General features: G+C 34.5%; 1 protein-coding gene across 1 annotated transcript; it reads left to right on the top strand.

Annotated features, from left to right (window-relative positions):
* Positions 1-16,283: 16,283 nt before the first annotated feature.
* LOC139859613 (putative ion channel POLLUX-like 2) lies at positions 16,284-24,422 on the top strand. Its single transcript, XM_071848394.1, has 23 exons — positions 16,284-16,528; positions 17,850-17,926; positions 18,116-18,192; positions 18,268-18,554; positions 18,658-18,729; positions 18,871-18,946; positions 19,053-19,151; positions 19,390-19,544; positions 19,639-19,743; positions 19,869-19,955; positions 20,091-20,175; positions 20,256-20,403; positions 20,638-20,714; positions 20,954-21,034; positions 21,120-21,317; positions 21,398-21,511; positions 21,595-21,687; positions 22,359-22,485; positions 22,575-22,699; positions 22,785-22,854; positions 22,963-23,036; positions 23,741-23,851; positions 23,949-24,422. Exons 1-23 carry the CDS (start codon positions 16,449-16,451, stop codon positions 24,048-24,050), a joined length of 2,520 nt encoding a protein of 839 aa, XP_071704495.1. The 5' UTR covers positions 16,284-16,448; the 3' UTR covers positions 24,051-24,422.
* Positions 24,423-25,971: the final 1,549 nt, after the last annotated feature.

The following is a 25,971-nucleotide window of genomic DNA, read 5'->3' as shown; positions in this document are numbered from 1 at the left end:
ATCATGATGTTGGGCTAAATATTAAAATTGGGTAATTGGGCTTTGTACCATAATTGGGGTTTGGACAAAAGAACGACACTTGTGGAAATTAGACTATGGGATATTAATGGGCTTTATATTAACTAAATGATACCTCGTTGATTTAATATATAGACTTATAATTTGACGTATTTATATATAACCACATACGCTTGACTGGGTACGGTGGGCGAGATATCTATAAATACCAATAATTGTTCATTTAACCGGACACGGGGATGGATTAATAATCAATAGACTTGTTGAAACAGGGGTGGATTACATTCAAGGGTAATTGGTGTAATTGTTAACAACGTAGTAAAACCTTGGATTACACGCAGTCGATAACCTGGTGTATTCATTAAACAAAGTATTAAGACCTTGTTACAATTCGAATCCCCAATTAGTTGGAATATTTGACTTCGGGAATAAGAATAATTTGACGAAGACTCTCGCACTTTATGATTATGACTGATGGACTATTATGGACAAATCCATATGGACATATCGAATAATCCAGGACAATTTAACGCCTTAGAACGAGTAAAAATTTTTTTTTTTTTTTTGAAAAACTAAGTTACTGCCCAGACAGGGCAATCGCCGCGGCGCGGCTTGCCTTGTCGCGGCGCGGTACATAACAGGAAAAATTGCACTTCTTAACTCAGTTTCTGTTACCAATACTAGGCCATTGCCGCGGCGCGGAGCCTCTTGCCGCGGCGCGACATATAACGGGCCCAGGGCCTGACCTGCAACATTTTATCTAAACCACAAATCATGAACATTTCAATAACCCAATCTCATAAACCACTTTCAATTCATCATCAGACATTACAATAACCAAATAAACTACAAAAACATGTTTTTACTTTCAAATTCACATTTGGTCCCAAAAGTTAAACGACGACATCAATGACACATACAAAACGTTCGGCGTTGGTAAGCGGTAACCTTAGAGCCTGATTTTAAGAAAGACTTGCAATACCACTTACTATATTGCCAATGCTCCGCTAACACTTCAAATGGGCTCTTTACCTTCGCGATGAACTTTAGTCCCTAAAATATAAAACATCAAGGGGGTAAGCTTTTACACTTAGTGAGTTATAGGCAAGTAATAAAACTTAAAACATAAATCAATGGGCATAAATCACAATACTTATCCTTCAACCTATCGGTTGCTTGCTTACTTTCGGATCCGATTCATTCATACCATAGGCATGACTTACTAGGCCGACCCTAGTAATCATGCCTAAGCTAACCATAGGCATACTAAAAATGCCTAAGCTATCATCATTTCATTTCATCATCATTTCATACATAGACACTTAATGTGCCTAAGCTAAAACAAACCATAGGCAAGATTACTAGCAATGTAATAACCTTGCCTAAGCTAAACATCAACCATAGATACAATTATTAGGCTAACCTAATAATTCTATCTAAGCTACATGACTAGTGCACTTAGTCGTTACTCTCTTGCACGGATGCAATCCGAGAACACTAAGCCACTCTTAACCCACCCATTTTACCCCCTATAAACTCACCTTGCTTAAACGAAATTCCTTGATCGCTTGGAGCCTCGTTAACTTGATTAGCACCTATACATGAGCTAATCCCATTAATCACACAACTCAAAACAAAATCACAACATTCATGAATCTTTACATCTTCATATACTTATACATTCATTTAACCCCCTAAACACAACAAACATACATATAGCTTTTGATTTCATCTATTCTAAGGTAACAATATTACCAATTAGACTTCATAACTTTAATCATGTACATTACTAGTTCATCTCTTTTAGCAATAACATGCAACTTTCCTTCAATCCTTTCGTTATTCCTCAATGTGCATAATAATCCAATTTCATTACTATCACCCTTAAATTATCAAGTAACCAATTTCTATAACTTTCAACAATAACAATAACTCATACATGAACATCCTTCATCAAATTTACTAACTAGAACACATGACTTCTCATTGAGATATTTTATCAAACACTTGGTGTGCATGACTAGAATTTGCACTAGAATATCATCAACTTCACCATATTCATGCCATAAATTCTTAATGCAAGTTTGTACATGTATCTACTTACAAAATCATAAGCAATTTCATTCTAACACATACTAATGTGCATAGTTCAGCAAATAACAACTTCTTAATCATAAAACTCATCATTATCACACAATATAAGCAATACTTAGACATAAAATTCATACCTTGTCTTCTAGAGTTCAAGAACCCTAATTTGTGCACAAGAAGAGAAATAAGAAGAATTAAGGCTTGCTAGTGTGCTTAGAATATCTTAAATTTCACCAATTTGAGCTTGCATGAACACACTTTTATCAATTTATGGTTTCCTTCTTCTTCTCCCTCTAAAATCGACACACACACATATACAGGAGGCTTTCTGTATTATTTTTTTGTGAATAAAACTAGATTTCCAGCATTTGATTTCTTTTATTTAAAATAACTTTGGCTTATTTACACTTTCTACCCTCCCCATCACATCTATAGTTAAGGAGGTCCTTAATTCTAACTTTGCACTATTAGTCCTTCTTAACTTAACCAATAAACTTAACTTTTGTCCATTCTAAAATAAAATAACCTTTACCATTTAATTTCTTAGCAATAAAATTCACATAAAATAATACCTTAAATAATTGGGATGTTACAACTCTCCCCCTCTTGGATCGTTCGCGTCCTCGCGAACCATTCTTGATGCAACGACGGATAATACTTCATAAGCCATTCTTCGGGTTCCCATGTACATTCAGAACCTTTTCTAAATTGCCATAATACCTTCAATAATATTACCGACTTATTTCTCAAGTGTTTAGCCTTTTGATCCAAAATCTTTATTGGCTTTTCCGCATATCTTAACTTATTATCGACCTCAATTTCATTCAAAGGAACATAGGTTGATTCATCCGCCAAACACTTTCTCAATTGCGACACGTGAAATGTGTCATGTATATTACTCAATTCATTGGGTAAAGCCAAACGGTAGGCCACCTTCCCAACCTTTGCCACTATCTCGAATGGTCCCACGAACCTTGGACCCAATTTTCCCCTCTTTCTAAAACGGATGATGCCTTTCCATGGAGAAACTTTTAGCATCACTTTATCACCTACTTGGAATTCTATCGGTTTTCTCCTTTTATCCACATAGGACTTTTGTCGATCTTGTGCCGCCTTCATTCTTTCACGAATTTGATCAATCATCTCGGTGGTTTGTTGCACTATTTCCGTGCTTCCTAATTCCCGTTGACCTACTTCGCCCCAACATATCGGGGTTCTACACCTCCTTCCATACAACATCTCATAAGGCGCCATTCCGATTGTAGAATGATAACTATTGTTGTACGAAAATTCAACTAAAGGTAAGTGAGTATCCCAACTACCACCAAAATCGATGACGCATGCTCTTAACATATCCTCGAGAGTTTGTATAGTCCGTTCACTTTGACCATCCGTTTGTGGGTGAAACGCGGTACTTATATGTAACTTAGTACCCATTTCCTCTTGAAACTTTCTCCAATATCGAGATGTAAATCGAGTGTCTCGATCCGAAACTATGGAAACCGGTACTCCATGCCTTGCAACAACTTCTTTCATATATAACTTTGACATTGCTTCCGACGACGAAGCTTATCTTATTGCCAAAAATAATGCACTCTTAGTCAATCTATCAACAATAACCCAAATTGCATCGTGTTGTCTAGGGGTCTTAGGCAACTTAGTCACTAAATCCATCGTAATATGCTCCCATTTCCACACCGGTACCTCTAAAGGTTGCATTTTACCGTAGGGCATTTGATGATCGGCTTTCACTTGAAGACAAGTAAGACACTTGTGCACATACTTAACTATATCCCTTTTCATTCCCGGCCACCAATAGTCTTTCCTTAAATCTCTATACATTTTCGTAGCACCGGGGTGAATCGAATACTTAGACTTGTGAGCTAAGTCAAGGAGCTCACTTCTAACATCACTTTGCAAAGGTACCCAAATTCTCCCATATCTAAGCCTTAAACCACGAGAATCTACCACAAAATCGTCAACTTGCCCCTTGATTCTTTCTTTTCTCACGTTTTTGGGCGATAATGCTTCACCTTGTGCAACACGAATATCATCAAATATTTGAGGTGATATTACCATAGCCAAGCTTGTTATCTTAATCGGTTGATGACTTGACTTCCTACTAAGAGCATCCGCTACTACATTCGCTTTTCCGGGGTGATATAAGATCTCACAATCATAATCTTTCACCAAATCGAGACCTCTCCTTTGCCTATCGTTCAAATCCCTTTGATCAAACAAATACTTTAAGTTCTTATGATCGGTATAAATGGAAAACTTAACACCATAAAGATAATGACGCCAAATCTTTAGAGCAAAAACCACGGCCGTCAATTCTAAATCATGCGTAGGATAGCGTTTCTCGTGTTCCTTCAATTGTCGAGAAGCATAAGCTATGACCTTCCCATTTTGCATCAATACACACCCTAAGCCTTTCTTAGAAGCATCACAATAAACCGTCATGTTCTCATTCCCTTCCGGTAAAACCAATATGGGCGCTTGAACAAGCTTCTCCTTAAGGAGTTGAAACGCTTGTTCTTGCTTTTCTTCCCATTTCCATGGTACACTTTTACGAGTCAACTTGGTGAGTGGGGTGGCTATTCTAGAAAAATCTTGTATAAACCGTCGATAATACCCCGCTAAGCCTAGAAAACTTCTAATCTCGGTGGGATTCGTAGGTGGTTCCCATCTCATAATTGCCTCTATCTTCACCGGATCAACACAAATACCCTTCTTGTTAATGACATGGCCCAAAAATTGAACTTCACGAAGCCAAAACTCGCACTTAGAGAACTTAGCAAACAATCTTTCTCTTCTTAAAGTCTCTAATACTTGTCTTAAATGTACCGTATGTTCCTCTTCACTCTTAGAATATACCAAAATGTCATCAATGAACACAATTACAAACCTATCAAGCATCGGTCGACAAACTCTATTCATCAAATCCATAAACGCGGCCGGAGCATTTGTTAATCCAAACGGCATAACCACAAACTCATAATGACCATACCTTGTTCGAAAAGCCGTTTTAGGGACATCTTCTTCCCTCACCTTCAATTGATGGTAACCCGACCTTAAATCTATCTTTGAAAAGAAACTAGCACCTTGTAGTTGATCAAACAAATCGTCTATCCTTGGCAACGGGTACTTGTTCTTAATAGTGACTTTATTCAATTCTCGATAATCAATACACATTCTCATAGTTCCATCCTTCTTTTTCACAAATAAAACCGGAGCTCCCCAAGGTGAACTACTAGGACGTATAAAACCTTTATCTATCAAATCTTGTAATTGAGTCATCATTTCTCTCATTTCCGACGGGGCTAATCGATAGGGAGCTTTGGCAATTGGCGTGGCCCCGGGTATCAAATCTATTCTAAACTCTACCTCTCGCTCGGGAGGTACACCGGGCAATTCACTTGGAAACACATCCGGAAACTCGTTAACTATTGGTACATCATCTAATTCAACAACCTTTTTCGAATCATCAACAACATGTGCCAAAAACGCACAACACCCATGAGACAAAAATCTTTTAGCCTTAGCATATGTGCATATAGGAATTGCACGCCTAGCTCGTTCCCCATAAATCCATATAACTTTTCCACTTGGTGATTGAACTAACACTATTTTCTTACGACACAAGATTATCCCCTCATTGTCATCTAGCCAATCCATGCCCACAATTACTTGAAATTCCCCCATTTGCATGGGTATTAAATCAATGACAAACTTTTCATCATCCAAAATAATTTCACACCCCTTAATGATACTATACACCATCACGGTCTTATTATCCGCTATTTCAACCTCTAATGGGTGTTCTAACATACTTGGGGTCATATTAAAATGCTTACAAAAAGAATATGATACAAACGACCGCGTAGCACCGGAATCAAACAAAACATGCGCAGGTAAAGAGTTTACAATAAAGGTACCTGACACCACATTTTGGGACTCCTTCGCTTCGAGTGCGGTAATCTGATGAGCTCGGGCCCTTGGTCGGCTATCACTAGTCTTCGGTTCCGTCTTAACCTCTTTCTTAACACTACCACTAGCTAAATCCTTCTTGTATTCCGGACATTCGGCTTGAAAGTGACCTTTCTCAAAACAATAATAACATTGCTTACCTTTCTTAGGACATTCGGCGGCCCTATGTCCCGGCTTTCCACAAGAGTAACAATCGGAGGTACCCGCTTTACATTCACCCGTATGATTTTTACCACACCTAGTACACGACTTGGCTTCTTTCCCACCGCTCTTACCCGACACAAAACTCCCTTTTGACTTGTGCGGGGATTCGGAACCAAACTTACCCTTCTTCGGACTAACATTATGCATCGCCTTAGAGTCTTGATCTAACTTTCGCTTAAACGCCGCCTTCTTCCTAAGTTCATGCTCTCTAACAAGTGCTCTATTCATCATTTCGGCTAAGGTCTTATAAGTGCTCTTGTCGATAAATTCACTTATCTCGGGATTCAACTTTTCATGATAATGATCCATCATCAACTTGGGACTTGACACAAAGTCCGGACAAAAACGAGACTTATCATTGAACTCGGCATTAAACTCGGTCACCGATTTACTTCCATGCTCTATATTCATAAACTCGGATTTCAACCTACTAACCTCAGCGGGTGGAGCAAATTGAGTCATAAACATTTCACGGAACTTGTCCCATGAGAAACTTGTAGCCACGTCTCGCCCATGAGACTTAACTATAAAATTCCACCACTCATAACCACTACCCTTCATTTGATGTGCCGCGTAAATTACCTTTAAATGCTCGGGGCATTCACATAGCATAAAAGTTTCTTCAATCTCATCAATCCATCTTTGACTAACAATAGGGTCAACCTTACCATGAAACTCAGGGGGATGGCAATTTGCAAAGTTCTTATATTCAAAACGATCATCCTTTCTTTTAGGGGCTTCTACCTCTTCTTGCCTTACCCCACTTCCCCCTTCACCTCTTAAAGTAGGGTTATTAGCAATAAGAGTCTTTAACTTCTCGTCTAATTGATCGTTTATCATTGTCTTGATCTTTTCTAACAAGGTTGGGGTATAACGTATCAAGGCTTGCCCTATTTGCCCCGAAATGTCATTTGGCATGTTAACTTCTTCGGGTTCATTTTGAGAGTCTTCAATAGACTCCATGGATGGGGTGTGGACGTACTCGTCGTCCTCCTCATTACCTCTATTCGGTGATACAATAGCCATTCTGAAAATTACATTCAACTCGTTAGTTCAAATACCTACATCATCATCATCATAACCAAACAAATCGAAAGAATTCCTAACTCGATTCACCATGACCATAGTAGACGTTCATGTGTACTAAAATGAAGTAATAACAATGGCCTGTTGTTATTACACCATTTCATTACACATCTAGTCTACTACGACATCATGGCTAACGAGTATTAAACTCCTTACAAAAACCAATCATAATCTCAATCATTATACTACAAGTCTCGTCAACGACTCTACCCTATGGAGCATGGCACAACTATTCGACCTTAACACTTATGCAAGTCCTAACCGCTTATCCCTTCACAACAATGGTTTAAGCCTAGATAATCCCTAGCGTGGGTTATCCAAGTCCCTTAAACCACAGCTCTGATACCAACTTTTAACGCCTTAGAACGAGTAAAAATTTTTTTTTTTTTTTTGAAAAACTAAGTTACTGCCCAGACAGGGCAATCGCCGCGGCGCGGCTTGCCTTGTCGCGGCGCGGTACATAACAGGAAAAATTGCACTTCTTAACTCAGTTTCTGTTACCAATACTAGGCCATTGCCGCGGCGCGGAGCCTCTTGCCGCGGCGCGACATATAACGGGCCCAGGGCCTGACCTGCAACATTTTATCTAAACCACAAATCATGAACATTTCAATAACCCAATCTCATAAACCACTTTCAATTCATCATCAGACATTACAATAACCAAATAAACTACAAAAACATGTTTTTACTTTCAAATTCACATTTGGTCCCAAAAGTTAAACGACGACATCAATGACACATACAAAACGTTCGGCGTTGGTAAGCGGTAACCTTAGAGCCTGATTTTAAGAAAGACTTGCAATACCACTTACTATATTGCCAATGCTCCGCTAACACTTCAAATGGGCTCTTTACCTTCGCGATGAACTTTAGTCCCTAAAATATAAAACATTAAGGGGGTAAGCTTTTACACTTAGTGAGTTATAGGCAAGTAATAAAACTTAAAACATAAATCAATGGGCATAAATCACAATACTTATCCTTCAACCTATCGGTTGCTTGCTTACTTTCGGATCCGATTCATTCATACCATAGGCATGACTTACTAGGCCGACCCTAGTAATCATGCCTAAGCTAACCATAGGCATACTAAAAATGCCTAAGCTATCATCATTTCATTTCATCATCATTTCATACATAGACACTTAATGTGCCTAAGCTAAAACAAACCATAGGCAAGATTACTAGCAATGTAATAACCTTGCCTAAGCTAAACATCAACCATAGATACAATTATTAGGCTAACCTAATAATTCTATCTAAGCTACATGACTAGTGCACTTAGTCGTTACTCTCTTGCACGGATGCAATCCGAGAACACTAAGCCACTCTTAACCCACCCATTTTACCCCCTATAAACTCACCTTGCTTAAACGAAATTCCTTGATCGCTTGGAGCCTCGTTAACTTGATTAGCACCTATACATGAGCTAATCCCATTAATCACACAACTCAAAACAAAATCACAACATTCATGAATCTTTACATCTTCATATACTTATACATTCATTTAACCCCCTAAACACAACAAACATACATATAGCTTTTGATTTCATCTATTCTAAGGTAACAATATTACCAATTAGACTTCATAACTTTAATCATGTACATTACTAGTTCATCTCTTTTAGCAATAACATGCAACTTTCCTTCAATCCTTTCGTTATTCCTCAATGTGCATAATAATCCAATTTCATTACTATCACCCTTAAATTATCAAGTAACCAATTTCTATAACTTTCAACAATAACAATAACTCATACATGAACATCCTTCATCAAATTTACTAACTAGAACACATGACTTCTCATTGAGACATTTTATCAAACACTTGGTGTGCATGACTAGAATTTGCACTAGAATATCATCAACTTCACCATATTCATGCCATAAATTCTTAATGCAAGTTTGTACATGTATCTACTTATAAAATCATAAGCAATTTCATTCTAACACATACTAATGTGCATAATTCAGCAAATAACAACTTCTTAATCATAAAACTCATCATTATCACACAATATAAGCAATACTTAGACATAAAATTCATACCTTGTCTTCTAGAGTTCAAGAACCCTAATTTGTGCACAAGAAGAGAAATAAGAAGAATTAAGGCTTGCTAGTGTGCTTAGAATATCTTAAATTTCACCAATTTGAGCTTGCATGAACACACTTTTATCAATTTATGGTTTCCTTCTTCTTCTCCCTCTAAAATCGACACACACACATATACAGGAGGCTTTCTGTATTATTTTTTTGTGAATAAAACTAGATTTCCAGCATTTGATTTCTTTTATTTAAAATAACTTTGGCTTATTTACACTTTCTACCCTCCCCATCACATCTATAGTTAAGGAGGTCCTTAATTCTAACTTTGCACTATTAGTCCTTCTTAACTTAACCAATAAACTTAACTTTTGTCCATTCTAAAATAAAATAACCTTTACCATTTAATTTCTTAGCAATAAAATTCACATAAAATAATACCTTAAATAATTGGGATGTTACAGACAAAGGACAATTAACCCATGGTACTAAACTAAAAACAACACGTCGAACATCATGATTACGGAAGTTTAAATAAGCATAATTTATATATTTCATATTTAATTGCACTTTTAATTATCGCACTTTTATTTACTGTCATTGTATTTAATTGTAATTTTGATTATCGTACTTTCTAATTATCGCACTTTATTTATTGTCATTTTATTTATCGTAATTCCATTATCATTATTTACTTTACGCTTTAAATTAAGTTGTATTTATTTTTAATATTTTACATTAGGTTTTAACTGCGACTTAAGTTTTAAAATCGACAAATCGGTCATTAAACGGTAAAAACCCCCTTTTATTATAATAATACTACTTATATATGTATATTTTATATAGCGTTAAACTTGGCTAAGTCTCCCTGTGGAACGAACCGGACTTACTAAAAACTACACTACTGTACGATTAGGTACACTGCCTATAATTGTTGTAGCAAAGTTTAGGTATATCCACTCTATAAATAAATAAATAACTTGTGTAAAATTGTATCGTATTTAATAGTTTTTCGTAGTAAAAATATAACTATTTTGTATACACCTCTACGCACATCATTTACCGAAGAGATTTAAGCCAAGGAGCAACGAGGTTGCTGGTACGTCTGTTGGTAATATGGTGGAATATAAAAGGATTTCCAGGTAACAATAATAATGGCAAACGTATATATCAAAGTTATAATAAGGTTGATTCGAAATAAAAGTCGAAGTGGATTTGCTGGAGCTGTGACAAAACTAGCTATCTCGAATGGGAGTTGCAAAGTTATTTTCGGTAATAACAACACTAAAGGAATTAGCACATCTACGTGTTGAACGTTTACTCAGGTTCCGAGAATTTTTCAGGTGCATAACTATATGCATAAATCTTTCCTTCTGTAGATGAAGTGCGGTTGGTTCATCCTCTCGATTGAGGTGTTTTCAAAAAAATCATGAAAAGTTTGAACGCAGATTGTAATCGTCAAGATACAAATGAGGTTTAAGATAAAATTAAGTGGCAAACTTGAAGAGTTGTTTAGTTTCATATGTTATAATCAATATTTTAATTCATTTTAATTGTCCAATGTTGGTAGTCTACAGTTAGCAGTCCACAATTAGAAATTCAATAATTCATATATAGTTTAATATATAATATTCGAATTAATTAATACGTGTCGTGACCCGTGTACATGTCTCACACTCGATCATAACTCAAAGTATATATATTATTGTAGAATCAACCTCAACCCTGTATAGAGAACTCGATCATTACTGCATATAGAGTGTCTATGATTATTCCAAATAATATATATTTATGCGTCGATATGATATGTCAAAACCTTGTATACGTGTCCCGATATTTAAAGTGCGTAAAATAAATAGCAGGAATTAAATGACGATAAATAAAGTGCGTAAAGTAAATAACAGAAATTAAATGACAATAAATAAAATTGCGAGAATTAAATTGCGATAAAATAAATTGCGATAATTAAAATATAATAAGGATTTAGCAGTTAGCTAGGAACAGTTAGCTAGGATTTTGTTAGCGTGGATTCTTAACAAAATTTCTCATAGTTAATTTGTTTGTTTCTAACAAATTTTATTTTTGTCCAATGTTTTCTTCATTATGCCACTTGTTGGATTCTGGTAAGTCAAAATCCAAATATGAAATTGAATGAAAATGGTTATTCTGTGGGGAACGGATACGTATATCTTGTGGATGTAAGTAGGATAGTAAATGACTGTTGAATCAGATTCGAAGAATGTACAGTGTAACTTTTTAATGTGAAATCTAAATATTTCTCGGGTATTACCTACCCGTTAAAATATTTTCACCATTAACAGTTTGTACAAAAGAATTTTCAATTACAATCTTTGTGAAAACATATATACATATATATTTTCTTCAGATGTAACCATGGATTTAATGAGTCAATATGATATTAAACTCATTTGATTTACCGTTAGAACAAGAATATATAATCTCTAAAACATTAGAGATTACATAATCGCCATGTCGAACGAAGATAAATGATGTAGAACGATGATTATACTCGAGATACAGAATGAGATGTTGAGGCATAGATTGTTGATGGTACTGGTGCTGTTATTGATGGTACTGTTGGTGTCGGTGATGTTGCTGAAGCTGGTAAATTTTGCACCATATTCTCCAAATTGATTACTCGAGCGCGAAGTTCATTGACTTCTTCTATTATTCCGGGATGATTGTAGGTCGGAACTAGCGGATGAATAAGGTTTAGAATTTTAGATATAATATACTCGTGGTGAGGTATTCGGGAAATGAGGGTGAAAATGGTGTTTTGGACTGGTTCGCCGGTAAGTGCTTCAGGTTCTTCGCCAAGAGGTGAATTCGGTTGGTGGATGGAAGGGATCACCTTCTTCTTGTCTCTAATGATTGAGGAGGCTACGAACTCATCAGATGAATTGGGGATGGCTGATTGGTTGATTCATTCCGGTGATGCTGCTTCCGGAGCTTAAGTGAATATCCGTGTCGGAATAACTGTCGGGATCTGCGGAATTCGAACTGGTTGAGGGATCCATATCGTACGATCAAATGAAGGATTTTTGATAAGAAATAGATTATAGGACGTAGATTAGTATCTTGCAATACATAATTTACATATGCATATATAATACTAAAATCCCATAAGTTACGGATGAATCTACGGAAGCTGTCAGGTAAAGTCTATAGTAACAGATACGCTAAGATATGAATTTTGTCTATACACTATCAATGCACTAACTGCAGTAAGATGTGTCTAGACTAAGAATGATAATCAGGTAATTTTTGACACGAAATGATAAGCAAAACTTTTGACATGCAGACATGATCGAAGTCCAGACTCACTAATGCATCTTAACAACTATCAGTTAGACACACTAATGCAAGACCTGGTTCGCTAAGACCACCGCTCTGATACCAACTTTAACGACCCGTCCTAATCCATCCGGACGAATACATTACATTTGGTTACATCGCGAGGTACTTGACCTCTATATGATACATTTTACAAACATTGCATTCGTTTTTAAAAGACAAACTTTCATTACATCGAAAGTTGACGATATGCATACCATTTCATAATATATCCAACTATAATTGACTTAATCATAATCTTGGTGAACTCAACGACTCGAATGCAACGTCTTTTGAAATATGTCTTGAATGACTCCAAGTATTATCTCTAAAATGAGCAAATGCACAGCGGAAGATTTCTTTCATACCTGAGAATAAACATGCTTTAAAGTGTCAACCAAAAGGTTGGTGAGTTCATTAGTTTATCGTAATCAATCATTTCCATAATTTAATAGACCACAAGATTTTCATTTCATTTCTCATAAATATCATGCATTTGCATAAAAATCATTCATATGGATTGAACACCTGGTAACCGACATTAACAAAATGCATCTAGAATATCCCCATATATAAATATCGAAGTACTAAAGCAGTTCAAATTCTCTGACTGTGGCGTGTCAAAGCCCATAGATCTATCTTTAGGATTCGCGTCAATTGGTGGCAATTATAATAAACACCAATTCTTAGGCTACCAAGTTCAACAAGGGCGATATCCGGTATAACAATTCAACCATAGAATATAGTTTCAATTACTTGTGCCTATTTCGTAAAACATTTATAAAAGCAGCGCATGCATTCTCAGTCCCAAAAACATATATTGCAAAAGTATTTAAAAAGGGAGCAAATGAAACTCACCTAATGTATTTTGTAGTAAAAATACATATGACTATATTGAACAATGCAGGGTTGGCCTCGGATTCACGAACCTTCGTTTGTATATACATTAAAATATATAATGGAAACCTCATAATTTTATTTATTAATATATATATATATATATATATATATATATATATATATATATATATATATATATATATATATATATATATATATATATATATATATATATATGTATGTAGTTATATAGGGTTTATATTAAATTTCATTTAAATCATATATTTATATTATATCTCAAATTATATGTTATATATATTTATTTTGTATATATAATTTAAAATAATTAATATCTATTCATTTACTAGTGATTATATTAACGATAACAATACATAATAATAATACTAATGCTAATAATTCTAATATTGATATTAATGTTAGTAGTAATAATAAAAGTAATAATAATACTACCACAACAATTATATCCATACAATTACCAATTATGAGAAAAATTCATTTATATATATATATACTACCATATATACAATTATGTTTTAAGTATTAAGTAGTTAATTATATTAATTATATATATTGAAACAAATAATATCTGAGTATAACATTTAATTACTTTGTTATCATTGATAATTTATGTATATTTAATTTACTCTCTATATACAAAATAATAAGTTTCAGTCATTTTAAGTTATCGTTCATAATAATTAAATCACATTCTACTACATTAATATATTTAGTTTATTATATATAATTATTTACATATATGATTATTTATACATATATTTCTGTTTACAGTTAAAAGTTCGTGAATCGTCGAGGATAGTCAAAGTCAATGCATTCATAAAAAAAAAATTGTTCAAACATTTCGAGACTTGGTTTAATAAACTCTGCTTATAGTATAAGAATCTTATAAAAATAAAGTTTAAATTTGATCGGAAATTTCCGGGTCGTCACAGGTTAATAATTACAACAAACAATACACGCCCGTAACTAATAACTCATAAACACAGACACACCAATGCACTCGAAACCCTAAACCAAAAAGCAATCTTGGAGCAGAGTTAGATCAAAAAGCTTCCAAATGCGCCGAGTTGAGGCAGATCTAAACAAACAATTTGCTAATCAATTTTTATGATTTCCTTTAAGTTCTCCTAAAGTTAAGTACTACGGATAGCTTTTTCGAATAATCAAATGAAATGAAAAAGGTATCTTTACAAATAGTCAACTCTTTGTAAGCAACAAATTTAGTTTATAAACGAAATAATGACAATAAAAATAATAATAACGATAATAGTAATGTAATAATAATGATAATAATAAATAGTATTACGAGTAGTAATAATAATACATAATAATAATAATAATAATAAATAGTAATATGAGTAATAATAATAATAATAATAATAATAATAATAATAATAATAATAATAATACGAATCTAGATGTCAGGCGATTGGTTATGGTTTCATTCCTTTCTCATTTTCTTCCCTTGGGGAATTAGAAAAGGATGCTGTTTCTTTGCTAAAGCGGGTTCAGAAGAGTTCGATGGCGCAAGATATTGGTGCCGGTGCTGCTGCTCATATTTTTACTAGGATAGGTTTTGCTATTGCTAGAGGTGTGGGGGCCCAGATTGTCTCTAGGCTTCCCACTAATTTTTTGTAAGTTTTAATACTTTTAAGTCTCTGCTTGGCTAAGGGCAGTCCCTATTTTGGGGTTGGGTCAGACGATGAACGCAAAGACTTACCGATGTGTGTTGTGCTACTGGTTGGGTGTTCCATTGTTCTCTATCTCGACGGCATGCTCTGCCTGTTCAAGGGTTTTTACTGGGGATATTTTCGGGGATCACGCGGTGTCTTGTGCTGGTATGGTGGGTATTAAGCATCGACATAATGTTGTTCGGGATTCCCTTGTTGATGTTTGTTTTCGATCTGGGATTTCAGCGAGAAAGGAGGTTGACATTGGGTTGTCTGGAGGGAACGACAGGGCCCTCAGACCTGCAGATGTGTTACTTTATTCCTGGGATTGTGGTCGCGATGTTTGTGTTGACTTGACAGGGTCTTCTCCTTTGACACAGTCTGGGCTTTCTGACTTTGTCCCTGGACGTGCTGTGGTTGATGCGGCTCGTCGGAAGCGGGTCAAGTATGAATCTAGCTGTCAGACGATTGGTTATGGTTTCATTCCTTTCTCATTTTCTTCCCTTGGGGAATTAGAAAAGGATGCTGTTTCTTTGCTAAAGCGGGTTCAGAAGAGTTCGATGGCGCAAGATATTGGTGCCGGTGCTGCTGCTCATATTTTTACTAGGATAGATTTTGCTATTGCTAGAGGTGTGGGGGCCCAGATTGTCTCTAGGCTCCCCACTAATTTTTTGTAAGTTTTAATACTTTTAAGTTTATTATAATAATAATAATAATAATAATAATAATAATAATAATAATAATAATAATAATAATAATAATAATAATAATAATAATTAAAAAAAATAAAAAAATTGCACTTCCGTTTGAATATGAAATTAGAAGCAACGAAATAGAAAGCGAGCCTTGTTTCTTGATTGTATCTCCACTCTCCACTTTCTTTCACCAACAAAATTTCAATTAAACCCACTCACAAAAATCCAAACTTTTTATCAATTCTTACTCCTTAAATCACATCACAACACATTTTTTAGCTGGGTTGTTTACAATTAACTACAAATCAAAATATATACAAATAAACTTCCCAAATACTATCAAAAATGTCTTTATTTATTTTACCCCTGTGTCTTCTCTGTTTGTAGAGCGAGAGAGATACGGAGTAAGTGAGATGCTTATTTTGCATAATAAGTTTCAGCCATGGATTGCCCCCAAAATTCAATCTTTTTCAAGGGTTTCTCGTTACAAGAGGTAATTTTAATTCAGTAATTTGATTCAGTTTTATTCATTCATATTCATATTCATATTATAATTATAATATATAATATATTTGAATTCATATTGTAGTACGTACACTGTTATATCAGTTGTTTCATACTTCAATGAGGGTATATTTGTTTGTTATTTGAGGGTGCTGAATAAACAAATTATGTGAATTACATTCCATTTTTAGTATATACAAATTTATACTTTTCTTGATTGTCTTCTTCCCACAATCGAGTTAGCTAACTAGACTAATATATCTCAAAACATGAATTTTATCTTACATAGTTTGAATTCGGATCCAATGAGGAATAGTGTCAAGCCACAACCTTTGGTGACTAATATGGATTTAAAACCAATTTCAAGGAAGAAGTGGGATGTTATGTTATCTAGTGATATTATAGGATGAATTGAGTTACTCAAAAGTTGATGATGTATAAATGCTTGAGTTATATATTAGTTCATCGTGGGTCGTTTACAGGTCATTTTCAGTTGCAGTATTCATTTTGTTTGAAAGTTGAAATTGTTTTTATTTCTCATTTTGTTCGTGTACCTGATCAGCTTTGGATATACATTACCGACTAACACGTCCTCTGTTTTTGATTATAATTACCGATATACTGTGTTATATGTCCTTGATTATAAGTTATAACACATTCTCCAAATCTAAACGTATAGTAGCATATCTTCTTATATTAATCACATAACCCATGGCTTACCAATTGAAGATGTGATTAATAGTCAAGGATGTATTACAATAACAAATTTTTATCTTATTATTTTTTCCCACAAGACAGTGAAAACATTACAACCCTTTTCCTGGTTTGTACGCGTGTGTCCTATGTAATGATTCCAGCGTTTAAATGGTGGAAATTATTAATTCAAAATGGGATGATTGTTTTTTTGTGAGTTGCGGCACTCTATGGACTTTTAGTGCAGTTTGCCAGCTCAGACTTCCTCAATTTATCAAGGTTCTAGTATTGGGGGCCCAACTACCAATTTATGGACTTTGTCCATTTTGTTGTGTTCTTTCAATGTAGATGGTTGACTATCTGCTAAGAGGTCTAGGACAACTTTATCCATCGTATCGCCACTAAGTAGAAACAGACCCGATAGTTGGCTACACAATCAATAAAGTTGTGAAATTTAGTAATAGAACTATAAAAATAAGTTTTTTATAATGTTATCTAATACCATTGACAGCAATAATGTTCTAATTCTTGCATATACTTGTGAAGGAAGTCTAGATTTGTGTTTTGAATATGATTGGAATCTGATTATCTGAACAAATATTCTATGATGCTTTCAGAGAATCGATCCCGTTGTCATGTTGCTGGATCCATTCTTCGATCTTACGTGCAAATTGCGTGATCAAGAATTGTCAAGGTGTAGTATCAAATTACGTGCAAACGTTTTTTGAATTACTTTTCATAATTCCAAGTTATTATATACAAAATTCAGTCAATACTTCACTTTATCGAATTCAATAGGCACATCTATTTGATTAATATGTAAGTAGATCATTAAGTTACCATATTGATCATAATTTGATTCATTTTTTTAATTTTTTGGCAGAGAAACCAATAAAAATTTCGGAGAAGATAGGTCCCGAGTCGGATATCCTGAAAGTAAAATTACCAGATAACCCTCAGGTGGACATTATACGTGAGGCATTCATTATATAAAACCTGAATCCATTTAAACAGATGAATTAATTCATTGTGCAGGTGCATCAGGCAAAGATCATGATGGTTGTATTCACGTCTTGCTTACTTGCCAGATTTATACAACAAAATAATGGAAAACTAGTGATTGTTGGTTTACAAAATATACTATCTCGTGTATTAAATTCGTTTGCTGCAACAAGTTTGCCATTTGCCTGTATATCTAATTCTATGGATAAACCTACACCTCTTAGACTAGATGTATCTTTTCCATCTTTTCATGACATCAAATGGAACTTTTCGCGCCTCGCGTATTTATTCAACATACAGCTTGAGAGAAATGTGTCTACGTAAGTTCACCAAAATATGCACTTTCTTAAGAAAAAAAGTTAATTTTAAATGACTTCTCTGTTGAATTTGCCATTTGATTATTGTTCATCCTTGTTTCTTCAGGTTCTTGATTGTGCTTTTTGGAGCTTGCTTCTCATTTGTCTTTATTGGTGGTTTACTCTTTTATAAGTACAGGTATGATCTTAAATTTTCTTATTAAGGGGTGTTTTAGGTATTTTCTCAATGTCAAAGTCTGTCAAAGTCAAAGTCAAAGTCAAGCATTCTTTATACTTATATTAAACGGTAAATTGAAGATCCTTGGCTTGAATAATGCAGGGGTAGAACACAGTCATTTGAGGATTGTCTTTGGGAAGCTTGGGCATGTTTGTGCTCCTCATCAACTCATCTAAGAGTGAGTTTTTTTTTTTTTTTTTTTTTTTTTTTTTTTTCAGTATCAACCAGTTACAAAATAAATTAATCTATTTTTGATACTTATAGATACAATCATCTGTATGCAGCAAAAAACTAGGGTGGAGCGTGTTATTGGGTTTGTTCTTGCTATATGGGGCATTTTGTTTTATTCTCGCCTGTTAGGCACAATGACAGAACAGTTCAGGGTAAGTTCTTCAAGCGTTCAATGGTGGCAATTTCAACCCATTTTATATAAATGAGTTGATTTGGGCTTTTTTCCATCTCTATCGGGTCAAAAAATTGCTGTAAAATGTATGGTTGTGGACAATAAATTGTTTGTGGGTGGTCAACTAAACCCGACCTGGCCCGTTTCAAATCAAGCCAATTTCGACCCATAAAACTGAATCTTAACACATGATTAAAATACTACGCCTGTTTGTACAGCATAACATGCAAAAGCTTAGAGAAGGAGCACAAGTGCAAGTTTTAGAGAGTGATCATATTATCATTTGTGGAGTTAATAGTCATTTGAGCTTCATATTGAAGCAGCTAAACAAGTATCATGAGTTTTCTGTGCTATTAGGTACAGCTAGAACTAGGTAATGTCTTTTTTTTTTTTTTTTAAATATACACCATTCAAGTACTATGCACATACTTTGAAGTGTAGCACATGTTAAAATTGTATATATATAGGAGGCAGCGAATTCTTCTTTTATCTGATATTCCAAGGAAGCAAATGGACAAAACCGTTGATCATATTGCCAAAGATCTTTATCATTTAGACGTCCTCACAAAGAGGTATGCCTGTATTCTTGTAATTTAACATGCTATTCGTTTCATCGTTTTGTATAACATCAAGCGATAAGTAATATATAATTTTTTTTTATTGTATTATGTTTAACCTTAAGTTTCTTGTTATGCAGTTGCAGTCTAAGTTTAACAAAATCATTCCAAAGGGCAGCAGCCAATAAAGCACGTGCCATAATAATCTTGCCAACCAAGAGTGATAGGCAAGGCTTCAAAAACTGAATTACCATATTATTATTATATAGTTCTAAATCAGTATTTAAATAAATTACTATTTTTGAATGAGTAAAGTTTATTTAAACATTGTTAATCTTACTAATTACGGTTTTGGATGTTAGGTATGGAATTGATACTGATGCATTTTTATCTGTACTTGCTCTCCAACCTATTTCAGACATGGAATCTGTTCCTGCAATAGTCGAGGTTATACTTTATATTCCAATCTTTTATGAACTATAAGACGATATTTCAAGAACCAATTTTTTTATTTTTAATGTTTCCAGGTTTCAAGTTCCAATACATGTGATCTCTTAAAGTCAATCTCAGGTTTAAAAGTAGAGCCCGTGGAAAATGTGACATCGAAATTATTTGTTCAATGTTCTAGGCAAAAAGGGCTTGTAAAGATCTATCGACATCTGCTTAATTACCGAAGTAAGCTCTTACTACTTACTGGAAATTAGTAACTTTCTATTTTTTCTGAAAACTTAAATGTGCTTTTGGGATCAGGATAAAATAGTTTTAATCTTACGCCTCTTTAACAACTGAGGAATTCAAGAATGTCATCCTATCATATAAAGCCTTCAAAGTGTATCTTATATTGCATTTCCTGTTTGTTATGCGCACAGCTATGATCCGTAGATTACTGATGATGAACTTGTTTTGCAGAAAATGTCTTCAATCTTTGCAGTTTTCCTCATCTAACAGGGTTGAAGTATTGGCAGTTAAGAAATGGATTTGAAGAGGTAAACATTTATTATTATTACTACTATTACTATTACTATTTTTATTACTATACTATACTATAAAAATATAATTTTAAGTTGAAAAAAATGCATTTTATCCTCTCTTTAAATTAAGAATATAAATGTAAATGTATTATCTAATGTAACAAGTTCTTCTCTCTGTAATTTCTAATTCATATTGAATCTCATTTTTGTTTCATGTATCCTTTAATCTTTATATACATCGAATTTCTTCTCAGGCTGTCGTTTGTGGTCTTTATAAGAAAGGGAAGATGAACTTTCATCCAATGGACAATGAGGTTCTAGGCGAAGATGACAAAGTATGTGGCAGAGTGAACCTTACTCTATACCTTTGTACCTTATTTGATTAAGTGCTTACCTATTTGTTCTTTGCATTTATTATAGGTATTATTCATTGCACCTGTTAACGGGACGAAAACAACACAGCTTTCATATTTTAATTCGATTAAAGAACACGAAGTTGACCCTCACGATCTTGAAGTTTTAAAAAGCATTGGTGAAGAAGCTCCACATAATGCGCTTCAGATGGCGAAAGCACGGTTGGAGAAAATAGTTAAACGTCCAGCAAAATCAGGTTCGAAGGTAATACTTTCTCATTTGCAACAACCATATTGGGTTTTAAGGATTTTTTTTATAAAAAGAAATTTGGCTTATATTTGCAGGCATCAGACTGGAGTGTGGGACCCAAAGAATGCATATTATTGCTTGGCTGGCGCTCAGATGTCGTGGAAATGATTCAAGAATACGATGTTTACATAGGACCTGGAAGTGTTGTTGTATGTCGTGTTATTGTGTACTTCGTATTAATGTTCATGCATATCGGTTATCATTTAGTCAAAATTTAAGTTAATCTATGTAGGAAATTTTGTCGGATGTGCCGATTGCGGACAGAGAAATCGCGTACAAAATGTCTAGTCAACGCAAGTTGAAAAACGTCAAAGTCGTCCACAAGGTACAATATATGTATTTACCCTTTTCCTCTTTGACTAGATCTCTTATTTGATAATAGATGTGACATAATGGGTGGGTTTGCTCACGGGTCAATATGGGCGAATATGTGGAAGGGATCAGGTTGACCTGAAACAAGTTCTAACCTTTTTTTTTTTTTTTTTTTTTTTTTTGTAGTTTCCATATAGAATTAGCGTGTCCAATATGGTTAGCAACTCGGGGGTACTCGGTCGCGACTTTTTAGGGAGTACTCGGCAACTCGGGGAATACTTGGATGTTGACCAAGTTTGACTGGTTTTCTGAGTAATCCCGAATTTTGACCGATTTTCCGATAATCCCGAATTTTGGCCGAGTTTAAGCGATAACTTGCCGAGTACTCCCTAAGTTGCAAAACCCGGGTACTCGCCAAGTAATTCCGAGTTTTGTAACACTGATGGTTAGGAAAGTAATACTATTTTTCAATAATAATCTATTTGTATGAAGGATTTGTAAGAGGTTTTAAGCATTAAAAATAAACATTAGACGATTTTTGTCTGTTTTTTTTTGTTTTTTTTTGTTTCTTGTTTTAGTTTACCCACTCGGCTCATATTATTTAAGGCTGGAATAGACTCATTTATAGATAAATATAGGTTGAGATTACTTTATGTAGCTCATAAACGTTCACTGCGTGAACAGGTTGGAAACCCTAGGAACTATGATACTTTGAAAGAGACGATTGAACATACTCAAAAGTCTCTTAAGAAAGGAGAAGATGTTCCTTTCTCTGTAGTTGTAATATCTGATCGAGAGTGGCTGCTTGAAGGTACCGTTTCGTTATTTTTTTTTCTAGTTTTTTATTATCTTTTATCAAAAACTGCACAGGATTAAACCTTACTCAATTGGTTACTACAGATCCATCGGGTGCTGATAAGCAGTCTGCTTATTCTCTTCTTCTTGCCGAAAGCATTTGCCAGAAGCTAGGTGTTAAGGTTCAAAATCTGGTTGCAGAAATTGTTGACTCAACACTGGGAAAACAGGTATTTTGTTCATTGCTATATAAATAAATTTCATTTTCATTATTTTTGATTTATATAAGCTGAAATGGATGTTAACGGCCTTTAGATTACAAGAATCAAGCCATCATTAACATACATAGCAGCTGAGGAAATTATGAGCCTCGTTACAGCTCAAGGTTATATATGAAGTTTAGGTTTATCTTTTTTCTTTCGGGTTTGGATATGCTCAAAGGTTGATAATAATTTTTTAACTAATTCAATTATATTTATGTTTTGAACGTCAGTGGCGGAAAACAGTGAATTGAATGCAGTTTGGAAAGACATCTTGGATGCAGATGGTGACGAAATTTATGTCAAGGTAATTCTCACACCACTGCAAGTTTGCAAAAATCGCTACTGGGGGAGTATTCACTTTTTAAGGTGTACATGTTGACTAAGTTTGACTTTGACCGATTTTGACCAAGTTTTGACTAATTTTGACTGATTTTTCAAGTAAGTACGAGTTTTGGCTGAGTTTTGACCGATCTTCCGAGTAATCCTGATTTCTGGCCGAGTTTGACCGAGTTTGATCTAGTTTCGACTATGAGTACTTGCCAGATACTCTCGAGCTTTGAAAAACGAGTACTCGCTGAGTAATTCCGAGGTCTGCAACAATGCACCACTCGCTCTCTGACCGATTACGAGACTAAGAGTTGGGACTAGCCGCATGTCATCTTTTTCTCTTGCACCTCTATTATTAATAAGAATTTCACAACCATCATTCCAAAGATTTAAGCAATTAAGCCTGGTATTTTTATATTGTCAAATACTTGCCTGTGCCTTAGATGACTCGTTTGACTAGTCTTGTTATTAGTTAAGTACTTAAGTTCCTTTTGACTTTATGCGTTTGACCTGTTAAAATTGACATTACTTGCAAACCTTGTTAACATCAATGGGTTAAAATTGCTCCCTTAAAGTTAAATTAGTTTTCAATAATGATAGTTGTTATTTGTCATGATGTAAATATCTAATTTGACACTTGGTAGTGTAAATATTGAGACGTTAATGCATTATGTTGTGCAGGACATTGGTCTTTACATGCAGAAGGACGAGCACTTGTCATTTTCTGAGCTGACAGAAAGAGCACGATTGAGGAGAGAAGTAGCCATTGGTTATGTGAAAAACAATAAGAAGGTGAGTTTGTATACATTTCTTATTACTATTATTTAATTACTACGCCGTATCACTTGTATAAAAAAAAAACTTTGTTGAAATATATGGATTTGTGCAGGTTATCAACCCAGTTCCGAAGTCAGAGCCTTTATCCCTTGAACTAACGGATTCTCTCATCGTTATATCAGAGCTTGAAGGCGAACAACCGGTTCTCATGTAAATGTCACTTGTTGTCCAACAAACTATGATAGCTCCTTGCTTCGTTTTTTGTTCTTGCAGGGCATACATACCATACCATACGATTCACGTAGAAAACGATTTTGAGTTAGAAACAGAGATCATGGAAGATTTCATCGCTGTTAAGCATGATGTAAAGGGAAGGAATTTAAGTGTAAGAAGAAAACAAAACCTCACAAAATGAGAAATGACGTGATAGTTTTTTTTTTTTTTTTTTTTTTTGGGAAAATTATTCATGTTCATGGATTGATGACATCATGGTTACGCATAAGTACTTTGTTGTAAAGACCTGTCCTAATCCATAAGAACGAATACAATAACATATGATTACATCGCGAGGTACTTGACCTCTATATGATACATTTTACAAACATTGCATTCGTTTTTTAAATGACAAACTTTCATTACATCGAAAGTTGACAGGCAATCATACCATTTCATATTATCTATCTACAAATGATCTAATCTATCATTTACTTAATCATAATTTTTACTGAACTCAACGACTTGAATGCAACGTCCTTTGAAATATGCCATGAATGATTCCAAATAATATCTTTAAAATGAGCTAATGCACAGCGGAAGATTTCTTTAATACCTGAGAATAAACATGCTTTAAAGTGTCAACCAAAAGGTTGGTGAGTTCATTAGTTTAACATAAATAATCATTTCCATCATTTTAATAGACCACAAGATTTTCATTTTAAGTTCACATAAATATACGTCCCATGCATAGAGACAAAAATATCATTCATATGGATTGAACACCTGGTAACTGACATTAACAAGATGCATATAAGAATATCCCCTATCATTCCGGGAAATCCTTCGGACATGATAATACAACATCGAAGTACTAAAGCATCCGGTACTTTGGATGGGGTTCGTCGGGCCCATAGATCTATCTTTAGGATTCGCGTCAATTAGTAGATCGGTTTACTAATTAGGTTACCAAGCAAAAAGGGGCATATTCGGCTTCGATCATTCAACCATATAATGTAGTTTCAATTACTTGTGTCTATTTCGTAAAACAATTATAAAAATTGCGCATGTATTCTCAGCCCAAAAATATAAAGGGTAAAAAGGCAAATGAAACTCACCTAATGTATTTTGTAGTAAAAATACATATGACTATATTGAACAATGCAGGGTTGGCCTCGGATTCACAAACCTATATCATTTGTATATCTATTAAAACATATACTCGTAATCGAATAAGTTTAATAATTCGTAATCGAACAAGTTTATATATGTTATTATTAATAATATACTTGTTATCTCATATGTTATATAGATATAGATAAATTTAATATATTTAGTTTATATATTTATGTGATGCCCTGTACAAAACCATCGTGTACGAATCATCAACAACAGGATCATTACAAGGTTAAGTACTATATGCTGTAATAAAAGAAGTTGCATTCACGATAGAAAGGTGACGTCATAATCGACATCAAATGTTTTACACCAACAGTATGCTTCTACGAATAGCAAGCATGAATAAATGTATGTGACCCTTAGGTCGTTAAAAAACATAGTTTCAAAAGTATTAAAGTTTGAATGCAAGATAAACAGTTCATGCGGTGATAACACTAGAGCAGCGGGTGTCTACGGCAAGACTAGCACGACAGCGGAAGCAAATAACCTTAAGCACCTGAGAAAAACATGCTTAAAAACGTCAACACAAAGGTTGGTGAGCTATAGTTTAAGTATAACAGTATGTAAGGTAAGCCACGAGATTTCAGTGCTACAAAGAGCGTTTCAAAACAGTATGATAAAGTATATGTTAACCGTGGGCACTTGGTAACTAACTTAACGTTTATACCCCCTGAAAGTACACTTGGTAAGTGCGTATGTATACGAAGTATTAAACACTCATTAAATGCTAGCGCTACTAGCCC

The sequence above is a fragment of the Rutidosis leptorrhynchoides genome, chromosome 1 (genome assembly GCF_046630445.1).
Source record: "Rutidosis leptorrhynchoides isolate AG116_Rl617_1_P2 chromosome 1, CSIRO_AGI_Rlap_v1, whole genome shotgun sequence".
Lineage (NCBI taxonomy): Eukaryota > Viridiplantae > Streptophyta > Magnoliopsida > Asterales > Asteraceae > Rutidosis > Rutidosis leptorrhynchoides.
This window is presented reverse-complemented; position numbering and strand designations above follow the sequence as displayed.

Bases quoted from the DNA above. Each gene is read 5' to 3' on its own strand.
- LOC139859613 (XM_071848394.1), top strand. From the start codon at position 16,449: ATGCTTATTTTGCATAATAAGTTTCAGCCATGGATTGCCCCCAAAATT. The intron at 17,927-18,115 runs GTGTAGTATCAA...ATTTTTTGGCAG, and splicing joins CGTGATCAAGAATTGTCAAG to AGAAACCAATAAAAATTTCG. The intron at 20,404-20,637 runs GTAAGCTCTTAC...CTTGTTTTGCAG, and splicing joins ACATCTGCTTAATTACCGAA to AAAATGTCTTCAATCTTTGC.